Source organism: Mastigoproctus giganteus, chromosome 7 (assembly GCF_048544385.1).
Source record: "Mastigoproctus giganteus isolate SK-2022 chromosome 7, ASM4854438v1, whole genome shotgun sequence".
Taxonomy (NCBI): domain Eukaryota; kingdom Metazoa; phylum Arthropoda; class Arachnida; order Uropygi; family Thelyphonidae; genus Mastigoproctus; species Mastigoproctus giganteus.
The window spans coordinates 7,424,916-7,444,194 of NC_143581.1; the positions used below are offsets into that span (position 1 = coordinate 7,424,916).

The following is a 19,279-nucleotide window of genomic DNA, read 5'->3' on the forward strand; positions in this document are numbered from 1 at the left end:
CTCAAAAATTAAAGAAAAAGTTTAAAAAAATTGCCAAAATAAGAATTTCTTCTTAATTTGCAGAGCACAATACCAGCCGGCATTGAATCTGAAGCACATTTTACTCACTTAGTGCAAAATTGTTTCCTGATTCAAAAATTGGTCAGGCATTTACATGGAAAAAAGACAAATGCAGACCTATCATTAACAATGTTTTCACTAAAACTGTTTCGTGAAAACATTGTTAAAATGTTAAAAGAAAAAGACTTTAGCATATTTGTAGATGAGTTTACCTATGGCAAGAAATATCTTGCATCTGTTGTATAGTAAATAAAGCCAGATAATGGTAAAGTTACTTGTCAATTATTAGAACTCACTGAATTTGACACTAAAATTGTACTAACTGCAGAAAGCATTTATACTAAATTCTTCAAGGGGTCAATTATTTAAAAAATATATCCCAGTGAATAATATTTTGGGTGATGCTTGTGATGGTGCAAACTTCATGACAGGAGCAAAGAATTCCTTTTTCTCAAAACTTAAAGATGTTCCAAATGCTGTTTTGCTAAGATATATTTGCAAAACATAAGTTCAGCACCTACAATTTTGCCTGATTTTGTAGAGCAATTATAATAAATAAAGAGGAAAGTGAAAATACGATTGAATATTTTCTCCATTTAGTTATCTACATTAAAACCAAGTCAAACAAGGTGCATACACCCCTGTGTAAATAGAGTATTAGTGATGTGGGTTGCCCTGTTTAACTATATACTGCTTGAATATGCTGATCAAGAAAGTCAAAAAGCAAAAGAAATATGATGTAATGTGTAATCCAAAATCTGAAGCTTACCTACTGTTTTTGAAATATTAGCATTAGTAGCATATGATGTAAGAAAGCAAGCTTATACAGCATCAGCAAAAAAAAAAAAAAAATTCCCATTTTACCTATCATTCACACCAAAAGTATGTCCAGCTCTTCCTTGAATTTATTTAAGCTATCAAACTTCCACAATGACAGATAGAAGTTTGTTCCAGCAATCAACCACCCACTGGCTAAAGGCAAATTTCTGCACATCTATTCTACAACTTAATTTGAATTTATGTCCTGTCTTATTTCAACTCATACCACATGTAGGGAATTGAAGAATGAGTACTGGCAGTCTACTGCCTATTCAAAGTCATTTATTTCAGAGACCTCAAGACCATATAATCTGAGCAAAGGGAATAATCTCATCAGCATTGAGCTTGCTCAAACTATTCAAGGCCTTATACTCCTCAATCAGATCATCTCAAAGGTGCCTAGTCTCCAGATGCTGGTATTTGCAGAACTTAAGCCTTTCTTGGTAAGAGAAAGGCTTAAGTTGAATGTCTATTTTACTTTGTGAATTGAATGACAATTCAATTCACAAAGAAAAATAGACATACACACGCGCCTATGCTGTGATCAACAAGGATACCTGTATTTATGTACAAACTGACAATGCAATGAATAAAGAATTAACACTATATCATACAAACACCTAAAAGTGAAGATAAACAAAAGAAATTTATTAAAAATTTATTAAAGTGTAATCTAATAACTAAGAAAAATAATACTAAAGTAAAATAATACTATGATGGATAAAAACTTATCCATCACTTATCAACTGACTAAAAACATCAAAGGGGTGTGAAAATTCATTGGTGAAAATTTTCCCACTTCTTGTAGGGTATGGAAATTATTTATCAGTCATTTATTCCATGCACCATTTCACATGGAGTATGTGCTGTGCTGTGAGCACTAGGCATGCGCCATTTTTGAGATATACATTTCAATTCCTTGAAAAGCTATAACTATAATAGACACACACATGCACACACAAAGCAATTCTAATATGAAAAATATATATACTTACAGTAATCAAACTTATAACGGGGTACTGATTCATATGTTCCAAAAACAAGCATTACGATCTGGAATGCTATCTGTGCTAAACAAAATATAGTGCTAATTCCTACTATAGCTTTCATGTACTTTCCAGCATGACCTAAAAATACAGCATTACCAGAATTTTCATATTAGCAAGGTAAAAAATATATTTCATAAAAATAATAATTAGCAATTATGATCAAAATTAATTATTCCACAAAAACTTAATTTACAATTATTTCTATGCATATAGAATTAATTGTACAGGAATTCCCTGACTTAGTAATACTCTACTTACGGAAATTCGATTTTACGCAAGTTTCTGCCAGCCAGTGCAAACTTAACAAAAATCGTGGAAACATATTTTACATCCCATAGGAATAAATGGAGGTATTGTGAAAATATCATAATGCAAACCAATAACACTGTCTTTTTTTTTTTTTTTTTTTTTAATTCGTTCCAAGTCCTTGGAAGTTGAAAATTTCGCTATATTACTAAGCTATTTATCTCTCTAAAAGGTCATATTGATAAGGGAAATTGCACTACCCTTTCATCGTTATCATATGTTCCCATTATAAGAATCAATTTTGAAAACAATTGATTCAAATTTCAAAAATTTTAAATATTTTTTTCTAAACCATGTTTCTGGAGGTCACAACCAAAAAACAATAAAAACAATTTGCACTTTCCAGTTTATCGGGCTTTTCTGTTAGTGCATCTAATTAGAAATGGGTAGTAAACGCGATCTTATTGCATTTGCGATAATACCGATAACTGCAATTGTGTGAGTTTTTATGCTAGTATGGTGAAATGTGTTCCCCTTCACTGAAATCTTCAATCATATAAAAAACAAATTTTCAGAAACTTCTCTTCATTCCTATTTACGTATTACAATGATGAAGGGAAAGCGACCAATGAAAACTGCAAGTGGTAGTAGTGCTAGGAAACAAAACAAAACAATTCATTTAAAAATGAAGATGAAAATGATTAAGAAGTACAAAACAGGACACAGTTTGTCATCTATAGCAAGGGAGTTAGGTCTTGCTGCTTCAACAGTGAATACTATTTTAAAGGACAGTGCGCGTATAAAGGAACATGTCAAAGGATCAACGCACTTAAGATCAACAGTGATCACAAAACAGCGTTCAGGTGCTGTATCAAAGATGGAACAGCTGTTAATAATATGAATCGAAAATCAGAATCAGAAGCGAGTGCCCCTGAGTCTAATGACCATTCAAGCAAAAGCAACGACTATTTATAAAGATATTTACAAGCAACGAGTGGTTTAATAGGTTCAAGCATCACACTTGTTTCCACAATGTTAAAGTATGTGGTGAAGTTGTGCCAGTGCCGATTCTGCAGCTGCAGAGAAATTTTGTGATGTGTTGGAAAAAATTATTGATGAAGGCAGCTATTCAATGCATCAAATTTTTAACGTTGAAGAGAGTGCTCTGTATTGGAAAAAAAATTCCAGAATGAAAATACATTGCCAAAGAGGAAAATACAATGCCAGATTTCAAAACGTCAAAAGATAGGGCCACACACAGCGATGGCCCCCATCTCGGATGCCTTTACCCCCCACCCACTACACGAATCTGTCGCAACAACTTTCTAGGGTCTCACAGGATAAAGTGCTTGCAACAACTTCCAGGCAAAAGATTGTGGTCCCTCGTTTTGAGGGTTAAGACACTGCTTTCCCCCTCCTGCAAAGTGGCTTATTGTACCATATTTCCTGCCATGACTGCTCAGGCTGCTATGTTGGGGAACCCAGCAGAAGATTCAATAATCAGGTCTCCGAGCACAAGAAAGCTATCTGTTCGGCAGACAGATAGCTTTCTTGAAAGCTATCTGTTTGAGCATTCAGCAACTGCTGAGCACTTCTGGTCTACCCAGCATGACAGAGATTATTGACAGATCCTGCCACTACCGTCAACGTGTCTGATTGGAATCGCTCCAAAAACCCCTGTTGTAGCAATTCCTTTAACCGGAACAGAGGATGTCGCATCCATCCCATCACTGAGGCAACCACCCTCCTAGCTGACAAGCGTTGCCACTCACAGTATACCCAATCATTATATACTTCCAACAGCTAATTGTTGCCTGCACCTGTAGCATGTCATTTTCACTTCGTAATACCACAACAGCATGCACACAACATTCTGTACTTTTTAAAAGTAATAAAAAGCTTTTGTGTTTATTACTTTTATTTTTATTCCTATTTTAACTGTTTCAGTTTATTAAAAGAGTTTTTAACTTTTTAAATTCAACCTGTTTTATTAAATCCATTTGTTCCTAGTGACACTACATTGTTTACATTAAATAACTGTGGTCCTATTCCACCTATCCTTTTTGCACAATATATTCTCTGTTTCCCTAACAATAAAGCCACCAACAACTAGTTCCTGTGGGGCCAGCGCATTCTGCCTTGGGGATTGCTGCTGTGTTTACTGATGTTCAAGCATTGATGTTGGCAGCTGAGAGCTTGATGGGCTCCTCAATTTAAATCCTTCGAGGGCATCTACCCTGTTCTTCAGGCTCTCATAAAGACCCATAACAATGCTGAGTTGGCACTTGATTTCCTCACACTCCTCATATTGAGCAAACACAAAGACATTTGTGTTTGCTAACACAATTCTATATACTGAAAATCTGACTGCCCTTAATAATTCAGGATGTATGCAGTCACAGCAAATTTTAAAACTCATCTGGCTTCAGCTGTCCACAGAATAAACAGAAATTATTTTATAAGTGGAAAAAGTAAGATACTAATAAGTCAACTTTATCTTTGGATGAAGATGAAACAGTACTGATAACTGTATGACTATCAATAAGTTACCTTCAAAGTGAACAGTTCAATCTTAATGCACTTCATAGGATAAGCCACAATTAAAGCTTATTTTTAAGATCTGATAAAGCATTCTGCCTTGAATGCTTTATCGACATACATAGAAACTGATACCTAATCATTCACAAATGGCATAGAAATTGTGTGTGTGTGTGTGTGTGTGTGTGTGTGTGTGCGCACGCAATATGTGCACAAATACACTATTATACATGCATTTGTACACATATTTCAGTAGTTATTATTTATTTATTTTTTTTTTTTTGGTTCTTTTTTTTTTTTTTTTTTTTTTTTAGTAGCATTAGCAACTAAGGCCATATTGCTCTGGGATATGCAGTGGTCATTCCCTGACCTTTCTGCATCCTCCATATTTGGTGGTGACGGGCTCGAACCCCAGTCTAATCAAGAAGCGTGTGCTACGCACTGCTGCTCATTGCCACCTGGCTACGGAGGCGCCTATATTTCAGCAGTAGTAGCAAATGATGTAAGAGAGCAAAAATACAAAAAAAAAAAATCAGACTCTCTTATGTCTAGAATTATATGAAGTTCAAAAGTTCATCTAGTCCGTCCTTGAATTTATTCAAACTACTCACCTCTACAACCCCAAGTGGAAGTTTGTTTCAGCATAGGCCATCCTTTGGCTGAAGGCAAGTTTCACACATCCAACTTGCAACCATTCTTCCTCAATTTGAATTTATACCCCCCCCCATATGTACAGATAGAGCAAGAGGAAGGATTACATCAGCATTTAGCTTACTCACTCCATCCAAGGTCTTAAACATCTCAGTCAGATCCCCTCATATTAGGCAATTTCTGCAATTTGCAATCACCCTCAAAGCACACTGCCCTTAATTTGTCACACTGCTCCAATTTGTACAGCAGTCATGTGCAACAGTACCAAAAGCTTTACTGGCATCTAAGTATATGATGTTAAAATAATTTTTTGCATCCAGTTCTTTTGTTACTCTGTCATAGTATCCAACCACATTAGTAAAGCCAAATCACCTACTTAACAAATTCATGCTGTTATCAGTATAACTCCATTTCTGTCCATATGATCATGTATTACTTCTTTAACCAATGGCTCCATTATTTTCCCTGGAAGAACAGAACTCAAGCTAACAGGTCTGTAATCACAGATGTGTCCCTTGGATACTCCTTTGTGAATTGGGAATATATTTGCACATCTCCAGTTCATAGAGCCGTCCCCTTGAATCCAGAGATACTCTCATAGCCATGGCTAAATGTTTGTTACCTCTTTTTCTGCCTCCTTTAATATAACTGGATAGATCCCATTCATCCATCTGGCATCTTCATCCCTGAAAAATTCTCCATATGTGAATTAAGATGAAAAATACCCATTTGGTTTGTCCACATCATGAGCAGGAACACCAATAGTAAAGGGTAATCCTGCTCGTGTTCTGGTCACCTTTATGAAATTAAAAGCCCTTTTCCTTGCCTTTGATAGTAGTTAAATCTTTAAACAAATCTTACATCAATACATTGTGATCAATGCCCGCAGACTCTTAATATATGAAGGGTCACTGCTTCTAATCGGATCAAGACCATTTCTTTCTCTTGTTGCCTCTCTCTAACATGCTGGTGTAGGAAACAATCATCCAATAAATCCATAAAGGTCTTGCTACTGAGTGAGTGACCAACCCACAAGGTCCAGTCAACATCTGGAAAGTACAAGTTCCCCATTATAAGCCATTCTGATTCACTGCCCATTCTTTATGTCTGTACATTTGTTTGTTATACTCATCACAACAATCAGGACTACAATACGCTCCTAACCTCATTTTGTTTTCCAAATGCTTAAGTCACACTAAACTTACGAAACATTAAGCTGAACACCCATGTATACTGGATGCACTACCTCAATTTTATTTGCTCCTTAACTAACAGCATAACCATCCCTCCTGTTTGTTGTTTGTTAATTGTAATCACCATATTCAAATTAAGGGCACAAAAGGTGATATAGTTGTACACGTTGGCACTAATGATTTAAGAATAGGAGACCGGCGGAATTACTTAACAAGTACAGGTCACTGTTGAAAAAAAGCCGTGAATTAGGGTTGAATTTGAAAATGTCTGCAATTCTGCCCAGACACGACAGCAGGGAGTATATGATGAGAGCCCTGTCGATCAATTCGGCCCTGGAAAGATTGTGCAAGGCTCAAGGGGTAGAATTTTTTTCAGCCTGGTCTGTACTTGTTAACAGGAGAGACTGCTTCTACAGGGATGGGATACACTTAAATAGAAAGGATACAAGAATGTTTGCTGATGCTATCGAGGAAGTGTTAGGTGGGTCGGAAAACTGCTAGATTGGGGGATACAAGGACGAATAGATTGACAGCAGCCACTGGCAGAGGAGAAAGTGATTCTTCCACTGCTTCTATTGGAATGAGCAGCAGCCTGGAAAATAAGATGCAGGATATTTCAGAGACTGCTGGGAGTCATTGGGGTACAAGTAAACACATGGGTTGTGTTAGGGTAGCTACGAAAAATAACAGGTGCATGTACACTTGCGTGTACACCAATACTAGCAGTTTGGTAAATAAATTTGATGAATTTGAGGTATTGCTCAAAGCATCAAAGGCAGATATTGTTGGGATATCAGACACAGGGTGTCACACAGATATAAGTAATGCAGAACTGGAATTTGGGGAGTACAATGTCTACAGAAAGGATAGACAGGATAGGAAGGGAGGAGGGGTTATGCAAATAGTTAAGAAACACATAAAATCCAAGGAAGTGAAGCCAGTCGACATCATTGGACAGTGCAGCTTCAAGTCAGTTTGGTGTGACATAAGCATTAAGAGATCAAAATTGAGAGTAGGAGTGTGCTATAGGCCTAATGACTCTGATGAGTATAATAAGAAACTGAACAGGAAAATAGAGTGGGCCAGTAAATCAGAGAGTCTTATAATGGGGTATTTTAAATTCCCAGATATTGACTGGAATTTGTGGGTTGGTAACTCACACACTAGCAAGACTTGTGTATTTATTCGATGATTGTTTTCTACATCTGCATGTTCAGGAGGCAACTAGAGGGAGCAATACTCTTCATTTGATTATCAGTAGTGATTCTTCATGCATTAAGAATCTGCAGATACAGGAACCACTAGGTGGCAATGATCACAGTGTGCTGAAGTGGGATTTACTCAAGGAGGTAACTACCATCAGGGGTAAAGGGAAGGGTTATTGCTTTTGTAAAGTCGACTACGATGGTCTGAGACAGTATTGATATTCTATACAGTGGGACCAACTGATGATGTAACCAACAGCAAAAACTCAAAATGGGAAGCATTCAAAGAACTTATCTTGGAAGCTACTAGGCTTTACATACCAACTAAGAAATATTGTTCAAGGTTCAGGCCTAAATGGATGTCAGATGAACAAATGAGACATATGGCAGAGAAGAAAAATGCATCGGATACATATATATTAATGGGTGATATGGAAGCCTATGATAGATATAAGTTGATCTGTAACCAAGTTACAAAGGAGGTGAGGCAGGCAGATTACGAGAAATCTTTGGCAAGGGATGCAAAGAAAAACAGCAAGGAGTTCTTTATTTATGTAAACTCTAGAAGAAAGAGGGATATATCAGATTGGTCCACTTGAAATCGATGGTTCAACTGTTCATGATCCTGCTCAGGTAGCTAACAAACTAAATCAATATTTTGCATCTACATTCACACATGTGGAGTTATTCAGGAAGGGGAATGCCATAGATGAAGTAAACACTGGCAGTGAGCTAGATGATCTTGTAATAATTGAGAGTAAAGTGGAGGAGAAATTGTTGAAGATAAATACAAGAAAGGCACCAGGGGTGGATGGGATCTATCCAGTTATATTAAAGGAGGCAGCAAAGGAAGTAAGCAATCCGTTAGCCATAATTATGAGAGCTTCCTTGGACTCAGTGGAGGTACCCACAGACTGGAGATGTGCAAATGTAACTCCAATTCACAAAGGAGGATCAAAGGCTGACACAAGTAATTATAGACCTGTGAGCTTAACTTCTGTTCCAGGAAAATTAATGGAAGCATTGGTTAAAGAAGCACGGCAGGATCATCTTGACAAGAATTCAGTTATAGCTTAGAAACAGCATGGTTTTGTTAAGGGAAGGTCTTGCCTGACCAATTTGATTGGATACTATGATGTAATCACAAAAGAACTAGATGCAGGGAATAACTTTGATATTATATATTTGGATCTTGAAAGGCTTTTGATACTGTTGCACATGGAAGACTGCTGCACAAATTGGAGCAGTGTGGCACTGGTGGCAAATTGTTACTATGGATAAAGGGATGGTTGAGTAGCAGAAGACAGAGTGGTAATTAATGGCCACTGCTCATCGTGGACTAATGTTATTAGTGGAATCCCTCAGGGTTCAGTGTTGGGTCCATTGTTGTTTTCTGTATTTATAAATAATATTGATGATGGTATATCAAGCTTAATGTCCAAGTTTGCAGACGATACAAAGGTTGGCAGAGTTGTTAAGGACGCTACTGATGCTATGCTGCTGCAACAGAATCTGGAAAGGTTGAGCAGATGGGAGGAGAGGTGGCAAATGAAGTTTAACATTGACAAATGTAAAGTACTACATATGGGAAACAGCAACCCCAGAGCAATGTATCAACTCTGTGGTACTACACTGACAGTGGTAGAGAATGAAGGACATGGGGGTAATTGTGCAGACAGATACGAAGTTCTCTGAGCAGTGCATACGGGCTGCAAGAGTAGCTCATGGTGTCTTATCATTGATATACAGGAATTTTTCTAGCAGGGATAGGGAGGTGATTATTCCCTTGTATAAGGCAATGGTCAGGCCGCACCTTGTGTACTGTATACAGGTCTGGAGGCCTCATTTCAAGAAGGATGTAGAGCTGCTGGAATGAGTACAGAGAAGGGCAACAAGGTTAGTGAACGGAACAAAGGGTTGCTCTGACTAAGAAAGGCTTAAGTTTTGCAAATTACAGTGTCTGAAGGCACTGGCGAGGTGATCCGATAGAGGTGTACAAAGCCTTGAATGGTTTGAGCATGCTCAATGCTGATGGGATACTGCCTCTTGTTCAGAATAATCACCTGAGAGGGCATAAATTCAAATTGAGGAAAGACAGATGTAGGATAGATGTGTGGAAATTTGGCTTTAGCCAACAGGTAGTTGGTTGGTGGAACAGACTTCCAACCCTTGTTGTGGAAGTTGATAGCCTAAATAAGTTTAAGGCTCAGCTAGACAGGTATTTCGAACAAACGGAGGGGTGAAGTGGAAGGGTTTTTTTTTTTGGTTGATGCTGCATAAGCTTGCTTTTTTGCATCATATGCCTCTACTAATGCTAATGCTAATTCTGATTCAAACTCAGGTATGATCCCTTATATCTGAAGTACACCATGTTTCTCAGTACATTATGGCCATTGTTGCTGATACACCAACAAACCCAACAACACCATGTTTCTGATATCCCTACATCTACATTTGATGATTAGATCAATACTTCATATTCAAAATGATTTACTATACACATTAGTGTACGTACAAGCATACGTGCAACTGTTTTTACTCTTAGCAACCCTATTACAGCCCATGTATTTGCTTGTTCTACGAGCATCCTCAGTAGTAGTAGTAGTGGCATGTGATGCAAGAAAGCAAGTGTATGAGCTTATGCAGCATCAGCCAAAAAAAAAAAAAAAAAATCACACCATTCCCTCCAAATACCAGTCCAGTTCCTCCTTAAATTTATTCAACCTATCAACTTCCACAACAACAGATGGAAGTTTGTTCCAGCAATTAACCACCCGCTGGCTAAAGGCAAATTTCCGCACATCTATTCTACATCTGTCCTTTCTTAATTTGAATTTATGTCCCCTTAGGTTCGTAATCTGAACAAGTGGAAGGATCCCATCAGAATTCAGCGTGCTCAACCCATTCAAGGCCTTATACACCTCAATCAGATCACCACGCAGGTGCCCAGTCTCCAGCCACTGCAATTTGCAGAACTTAAGCCTCTCTTGGTAAGAGGATCCCTTCATTCCCCTCACCAATCTTGTTGCCCTTCTCTGTACACGCTCAAGTAAATCTACATCCTTCGTAAAATGAAGCCCCCAGACCTGTACGCAGTACTCAAGGCATGGCCTGACCATTCCCTTATACAGAAGGACAATCACCCCCTTTTCCCTGCTAGCAAAATTCCTATATATCATTGACAAAACCCCATGACCTGCCCTGGCAGCCTGTCTGCATTGCTCAGAAAACTTCATATCTGACTGCACAATTACTCCCAGGTCTTTTTCATTTTCTACCACCTTAAGTGTAGTACCACACAGTTGGTACATTTCTCTGGGGTTACTTCTACCCATATGCAGTACTTTGCATTTGTAAAGATTAAACTTCAGTTGCCACTTCTTAACCCATCTGCCCAAATTATCTAGATCCTGTTGCAGTAGCACACTGCCAGCCATTACTGTCAATTAACAACTCTGCCAACCTTTGTATCATCTGCAAACTTCGACATTAAGCCTGATATACCTTCATCAATATCATTGATAAATATACAAAACAACAGTGGACCTAACACCGAAGCCTGTGGGACTCCACTAATAACATTAGTCCACGAAGAGCAGCACCCATTGATTACCACCCTCTGTCTTCTTCCACTTAACCATCCTTTTATCCATTGTAGCAACTTACCCTTAATACCTGTCAATGACTTGCAGTGACAGCAGCATTTGATTTGGCAGGAATCTGCCAGTTAGTAATGGTTTGCTAGCAGCTGTGCTGAATACTGGAGATAAGAGGAAGGAATGTGCCAAGAGCAGTGATCCCAGAAGTTTAGCTCTGTAATTTTAGCAGTGGCCATCTTGATGGTGAACAGCAGCCTTCTTTCTCCGATGTAGGATCGGAGCCTGCGAAGTTGAAGGGCATCTGCTAACTGCGTTGATCTGAGAGAAGGTGGAGTTTATAGTGTTAGCCCATTTTAGAAGCCAGAATTCGGAAGAGAATATTCTTTTAATGTTGGATTCGGAAGCCAAGGCCCATATCTCTGAAGCATACAGTATTGTTGGATATAGGCTTGATACGACGTATCTTTTTACCATGGGTTGGTGGTGTGGTGTTGTTTGCTAATGAAACATTCTATAATAAATGCTATAATAAAAAGTATAAAAAAACAAATCAGAATTAAACTATTCTGAATACTTACCAACATTTATATTGCTTGTTGATGAAAGTGGTAATATCGGCCCCAACAGTAACAAAATGAGGTAGATAAAAGAGAAGCCATTGAAGCGGAAGAGTACACCTAAAAATAAAGCATGAAAATAAATATATATTGTGCATTATTGAATTAGTTTTCTTCACTGCCATTGAATAACAGGCATTTTCACATTCAAGAGCAGTATGTTTCAATTGTGCATTAATAACAGGTTAAGAACTATTTTTAACACTTAACACTGGGAAACTACTTTTAATTAAAGAAATAACAAACACACCAGTATAAAACGAAGTTGTCTTCCAGAAAAATTTACCTATTTCTTTCCTGACAGACAAAAAATAATTCTAAAGCACAAAAATGAAAAATATAGCAACATAGTGATTTCGTAATAAAGACTTTTTATTAAAAGGACGACAGTTAACTAGTCTCAAACTAGACAAACATTTAGAGCAACTGGATGGGTGAAATTAGAATATTTTTTTTTTTTTGGCTGATGCTATATAAGCTTGCTTTCCTACATCATGGGCCTTTGCTAATGCTAATTACATTTCCCAATATTGTACTTTACCTAATATTTTTCAACCTAATAATTCATCTAAGTCTTGCTGAAGCAGCCTAGCAATTAAAGATTTAGGCTGTGAGGGGGAGGCTCTTATGCACAAAGTCAACAGATGGACCTCTCAATGGGTATCTTCCCAATTTCTTTTCCACTCCCTTTTGTTGGGAATCCCCTATTAGGCTATTTTATTTAAAGATAATACAGCACACAAAATCTAAGTTGATATTATTATGTTTATTTCCGAATTGGAAATATGTACATAATGGAGTCAAACGTTTTGTGTTATTTCTTACTACTTCTTCAGAGATAGCTTGTTTCTAAAAACAAGCTCTTGTGACCAAAGCAATCTTTCGTGATAGTGATATTGAAGATAGCTGTCACCAATAAAGTAGTAAGAAAATACCATGAAATGTTTGACCCCATTATGAACATATTTCCAATTTGAAAATAAATATAATACCAACACATGTTTTGAGTGCTTTTATTATATTCAACAACAGTTTACTATGCATCATGCTGCTCAAAGAATACCTTAGGCTACCATCACTTACTACTCTCTCAATCCTTGTATCATCAGCGAACTTTGTCAATATCAAGCCTGTTTATGTTATTTACATAGTCGGAAGATTCATACTTTATCTCTACCAGGTTTTCATTCATATTAAAATCTTTATCACTAAAACCTGTCACCATTTCTGTTCAAAAATTTCAGAAGTATCTGCTTAAGTCATTTCACATTTCCTTTTTCCATAAAGATGCAACAAATTTGAGTTTTCTTCCTATATCACATTTAATCAAGCATATTTAACTATGCATGTTTTTCTAAAGCAGAAAGACAACTAAATATAGCTGATGCAATGTATCTAACCATATTAAAAGGTTTACTGTAAGGAAGGCAGCAAGTGCAAGGAAGTTACACATGTACTCCTTGTGAGACTGATAAATTCTCAGCTCACGATGATCAGGTAAACCTAATTCCCTATTCGGTTAATAAAACCGATGTTTAGGATGTTGGGGCTAAATAAAACCGTTTTCAATTAGAACCCACAATGATTAAGCAAGCGAAAGCCAAACCAAATGTATTGAGGAGGAGATGTGAGCAAGCCAATGAGAAGACAAAAAGCCCATGACTAATATAAGCTTACTTTCACTCTTAACAGGGGTCGTAACGGGGGGGAGAAAGAGTCAGCGAGAACTTGGGTCCCGGGTTAATGACAATAAGCAAAAAAAGGTTTATGTTGATAGTGAAACCAGGCGCACACCGGGCTATGACACAGACTTAGGTAATTAAAAGAACAGTCCCCACCGTCATTGGGAGGGAGCGAAGAATTCCTCTTTGTTGAGTAATAACGAAGAAAAAAGTTAAAGGTGGAAAGTAGCGCCGAAGCGCAAGATATAAGGGTAGACTGAGGCCCAAAGAAGGAGAGAGATGAGAGCTGGCTGTCGGTAGACGAACGCCTAGTCGGAAGATCCCCAGAGCAGCAAGAGACAAAGGCTGAGAAGAAGAGAGTGGCCACCAGGCACAAACCGCCCAAAAACCAGTAGAGGACTCCACCCAGATTTTGCTGGAGAAAAAGGAGGCCGTATAACTGAATCCCAGGAGCGAGCGAATTAACTGGTAAGCCATTATATTATTCTTGCGAATGTAACAATTAAAAACCGAAACTAAATTGATAACCTTTTCAATGCTTCTTTCCTAACCACAAATGAATTACATGTTAACACAATGTAGGTTAAACGACTATAATGCTCCCACAGACACCCGAAAATTCCCATCCTGATGTCCATGAGAAAAATGCAGTGTAATCGAGCAGTATCAAGCGCTGAGTTCTGGATGATGATGAAGGATGCACTGAGAGATGACAAGTCGGGAAACTTAGCTGCACCCACCTGCGTTTAGCCTCAGAATATGAGTAGTACCAAAAATGTCTATGAGCATTCTGGATGTTTAATCTAGAACAATCTAGTACCCTACCAAAGTTAAGAATTGTGAAGGGTCAATGTTGCAGGGTAAAATACAGGATTTCTATGAAGAGCAGAATGTACTAGTTTATTACCCGGTCCACACATTTGACATTATGAAATGTAACTAATGCCTGAATGCCACAATTTAAACTGATCACCTAAGTAGAGTGCAAGTGTTGTATATTTAGCTTGTTTTGTGTTAATAAATATTGTTATGTGTTTCACTAAGTCTTATCCTCTCTGCCTATATCCAATGACACCAGCGCAGGTAAGAACCAAGATAAGTTATATGCGGGGATCAGGTCAACGCACTGCGACTGTCCGATCCTTTAACACAACGCTAATTCTTTGCTGCAGTCACAGAGGTTATATAACTTCTGGAGACCGAGGGTGGGGATTTTGTCCTAAGAGATTGAGAGTTAGAGCGACTAGACAGAAAAAGGGCATCGCCCCACGGAAACGAGAGGAAGCAAGATGGCGCCTTGAAGCGAGCAAGGGAGCCAACCAACCCAAACGAGAAGTGCCACGTAACCAAAGAAGACAGGGTCATCCACAAGATGATGCCGCGATGCCCTACATCCTTTATGAAGTTCATGAAAACAAAAACCTTTAATAACCACATGGCATTCCTCATATCATATACTCATGAGGGGGCTTTGATGACATAGTTGAGCCATTCTTCACTGCTTATTTATAGTATAGTACCATTCGCTGGATTCTCTTCAAACAATGCTCCATTCAGAAGCACATGTTCACTAAGGAAGTTTGGCAAAGGTAAAGAAAGCCAATATGAGTATCATGACAAACTATGGGAAACTTACAGGACAAACTGGTTTGCCACTACTGCAATTTCTCCCTGCATTCTCAGTAAATAGACAGTTATAATGTAGCACATGCCAGCATGTTGGCTCACATCTGGTGAGTATGGGCTTGGCACACCCAGGGTCCTGAGCTGGATATCATCATTCTTCTTTATCTTGATGACTCTCTCTCTCTCTCTCTCTCTCTCTCTCTCTCTCTCTCTCTCTCTCTCTCTCTCTCTCTCTCTCTCTCTCTCTCTCTCTCTCTCTCTCTCTCTCTCGGGGGGTTAATTGAGAAAAATTTTTTTTTTGCTGGTGTAGCATAAGCCTCAGGCTTCCTTGCACCATATGGCTAATAACAATGCTACCAGCAGTAGAAATCAAGGACATATTGATTGACATGACGACAGACAATAACATCATAGCATGATTGATTAACGTATATATATAATCTTTCTTTTCCTATTATTCCATAATCTAACATTTAAGGTCAGGTTGTGAATTATAACGAAAAATAAAGAAACCTTTTCCTTTTTTCCTAACCTATCCTTTAAGGTTAGGTTAGGAAACCTAACCAATCTTAAAAACATACAAAAAATCGGTAATATGGTTTTTTAATAGCAAAAACACTCATGAACTCCAATAATCTTTTAACAATGAGAAGCCAACCAGGCTAGCTGGGTAGGTAAAGTGCCTGCCTGGCAACCCAAAGGTCACGGGTTCGTATACAGCCTCAGGCGTGGATCAGGGTAAATGCAAAAACCTTTGGGAGGTGCATTATGGCCACAGAAGCCGATGCGCCAACAACTAACAAAATAAAAAAAAAATAAATAATGAGAAAAAACTAATCATTACATAGTCTGTCAAGCCTACATGTCAATCAACACATCGTTCTCGACTTCTACTACCACTACCAATCATGCACCATCTGTTTAGCGAGAATGCAGGGAGAAACTGTGGTAGTGGCAAACCAGTTTATCCAGTTTTTCTTTCCCAAAGTTTGCCATAGTTCTCATGTTGGCTTTCTTTACCTTAGCCAAAAGTTTATTTTTCAATATATAGAATAATTTCCTGTTAAAATATATTTCATTTTTTAAAATAATGTTTCACATGCCTACCATTAATGCAGGATATCGTATTCAGTTCTCTTCAGAATGTTCGGAATGCTGATTCCTCTAAAACCTAATGAACCCCAGGGTTCACATCTGGTGAGTATGGGCTTGGCACACCTAGGGTTTTTTTTTTTTTTTTTGGCAGGTGCAGCATAACCCTTAGGCTTCCTTGCACCATGTAGCTAATAATAATTGCTAAAGAGTTAATAAGTTGGGCATGAAAATTTTCATGCTTCGAGGCAATGTCACCCACCTCACCCAAACCCTTCAACTACCGTGGTTAGATTCAACAACTGTCCTACAATAAAATTCAAATAATGCCCAAGGCTATCACAATTTAACTTAAGGAAATTAAAACTCTTCTTTTTACTCTTGGGGTATTTATGATCATTTAGAAGTTATAGTATGTCTTAAAGTACTGTTTTATTGGACTAAATTCGAAAAATAGCAAAGGCTTAATTTTCCAGTACTCACCTTGGTCGATCTGCAATTGTTATGGTTTGAATAATAAGAGATTGGCTAATTTTAGTGTGATTGGTTTTTTAAAAAATTAAGGGGGATGAGTAAGTGGTAATTACAATGGAAACGGGATTTAAATATGCGCAAGGAAGTAGAAGTGCACTAACTCTGTCCTTGGTTGTCATAAAGTTGATATTCTAAATAGTGAATAAGCCAATAGTCGTAACAGTGGACTTTCGTTAAAATGCCTTCTGTTGGCAAGTTGAGTGAAAGGGAACGTGTACTGTATTTAAGAATTTTGTAATCCCGTGATGCACTTTGCCTCTTGCAGGAATCTCAAATTGGTGAGATTCCAAACTGGAGAAAGATTGAAGGGGAGTTAAATACACACTCGAAATAGAAACTAATAAACAAATTAACTTCCTCAATCTCACCATATATATAACAGGTACCAAACTAGGAACTTGAAATTTGGTTATAGAGAACTCACCAAAGTCAGTTCTCTATAACCAAATCCACAATACCATTAAATACAGTACCTCACAAGACGACCTATCCAACGAGTTGCAATATCTCACAAAAAAAATATTCATAGCCAGAAACTACCCACAACACTTAATTCAACACACTATTTCCATTGTAAAAAATAAAATTAATAACCAGATAAAACACATTACAAATAACAAAACAGTCTCGTTCTCCCTTACCATAGTAGTCTTGCAGGACAATTTCGGCAAATATTTGCAGGCACAGACATCACTTATTTTTTCTACCTATAATAAACTTGGATCACTTTTCAATACAAATATCCAACGAGCGAAATGAATAATATTATTTACTTAATTAAATGTCAACAAAATTGTAATGCCTGTTACATTGGCAGTACTACAACCAAATTCTGTTCAACTCAGTCATCTAATACAAGAGCTTATTATCACTACAATAGCGTCAAAACAGGACAATCCAGCACTGAATTTACTTTACATGCACGCACGCTCCAACAACCATACCCCCCCCCCAGTTGATTCAGCTATTACCATGTTAAAATTAAAAAAGTTACAAAATCATGCAATACGAAGCACTCATTATAGAATGGTTCCATCACCACTCCGATCTAAACATTTTAAATGCAAAACTCCCCTTCAATCTTTCTCCAGTTTGGAATCTCACCAATTTGAGATTCCTGCTAGAGGCAAAGTGCATCACGGGATTACAAAATTCTTCTTAAATACAGTATGCGTTCCCTTTCACTTGCCAACTGAAGACGTTTTAGATTCCACCGTTACAACTATTGGCTTATTCACTATTTAGAATTTCAACTTTAATCAACTTCATGACAACCAAGGACGGAGTTAGTGCACTTCTACTTCCTTGCACATATTTTAATCCCGTTTCCATTGTAATTACCACTTACTCATCCCCTTAATTTTTTAAAAACCAATCACCCTAAAATTAGCCAATCTCTTATTATTCAAACCATAACAATTGCAGATCGACCAAGGTGTACTGGAAAATTAAGCCTTTGCTATTTTTCGAATTTCGTATTTATGATCATTGTGGGGAAACATGGGGTAATCTCATACCTGTTTTGATAGACAGGTTTTTGTTTTTACCCCCAACCATGGGTTTCCTATTAATTATTTTGTCAATAAATTTACAACAATAAAATCGCTAAAAATTATGGATATAAAAAAGAGTAATATCGTTTTCCACAATTTTCAAAAACAAACATTATATTATCTTTTCTTCTTTTTTTTTTTTTTTTTTTTGTGGTGGTGGCGAAACGAGTTTCGTGTTTCTTTTTTTTTTTTTTTTTTATTATTAAAACACAGATTCAATTCACATGATATAATTTGACTTCTGTTTAACAAAAATCTCAAAGGGCATATACTGTGTTTAAACTGCAGAACAGTGACAAATAAAGCCAACTGCCTACTAGTGACAAGGCCAAGTCGCGGAAGAAATGCGAGCAATGGAGTTCTACCACGTTTTTTTTTTTTTTTTTTTTTTGGCAGACCAGATATTTGGATCGACTCCACCAATCGCTATAGTTGCAAACTGCTAAAACGTTTTTTTTTTTTACTTGCCGTGGAATTAGAAAACGTTAAATACCACAGCTCCAAGAGCGATATCAACAACACAACAAGATGTTTATTTACAATATAATACAATGTCCCCCCGCGCTAATTAATTTTAAAACGGTAAGTAAAAGAACACTGATGTGAAAGAAAAATTATAAAATCAAAACGAATAAAAAAAATAATAATAATTACCATAAATATTTTTTGGTAGGAAGCGGAAGGCATGGGCACGCAGGTGATAAAAAATGAAAATTTTCACATGCGGAAGTTGTAAACAAAAATCTTATATACAGTGAAATAAGTAACAATAACAAAGTTTGTTGACCTCTTGGTACAAATTCACTTCAGGATAA

General features: G+C 37.3%; 1 protein-coding gene across 1 annotated transcript in view; it reads right to left on the minus strand.

The window, feature by feature from the left end:
* Positions 1 to 19,279, minus strand: part of LOC150082462 (piezo-type mechanosensitive ion channel component-like) — an 861,219-nt gene that overhangs the window by 745,780 nt on the left and 96,160 nt on the right. The window contains 2 exon segments of the mRNA XM_090377768.1: positions 1,875 to 2,006; positions 11,939 to 12,037. Of these exon segments, the coding sequence (XP_090233894.1) occupies positions 1,875 to 2,006; positions 11,939 to 12,037 (231 nt within the window).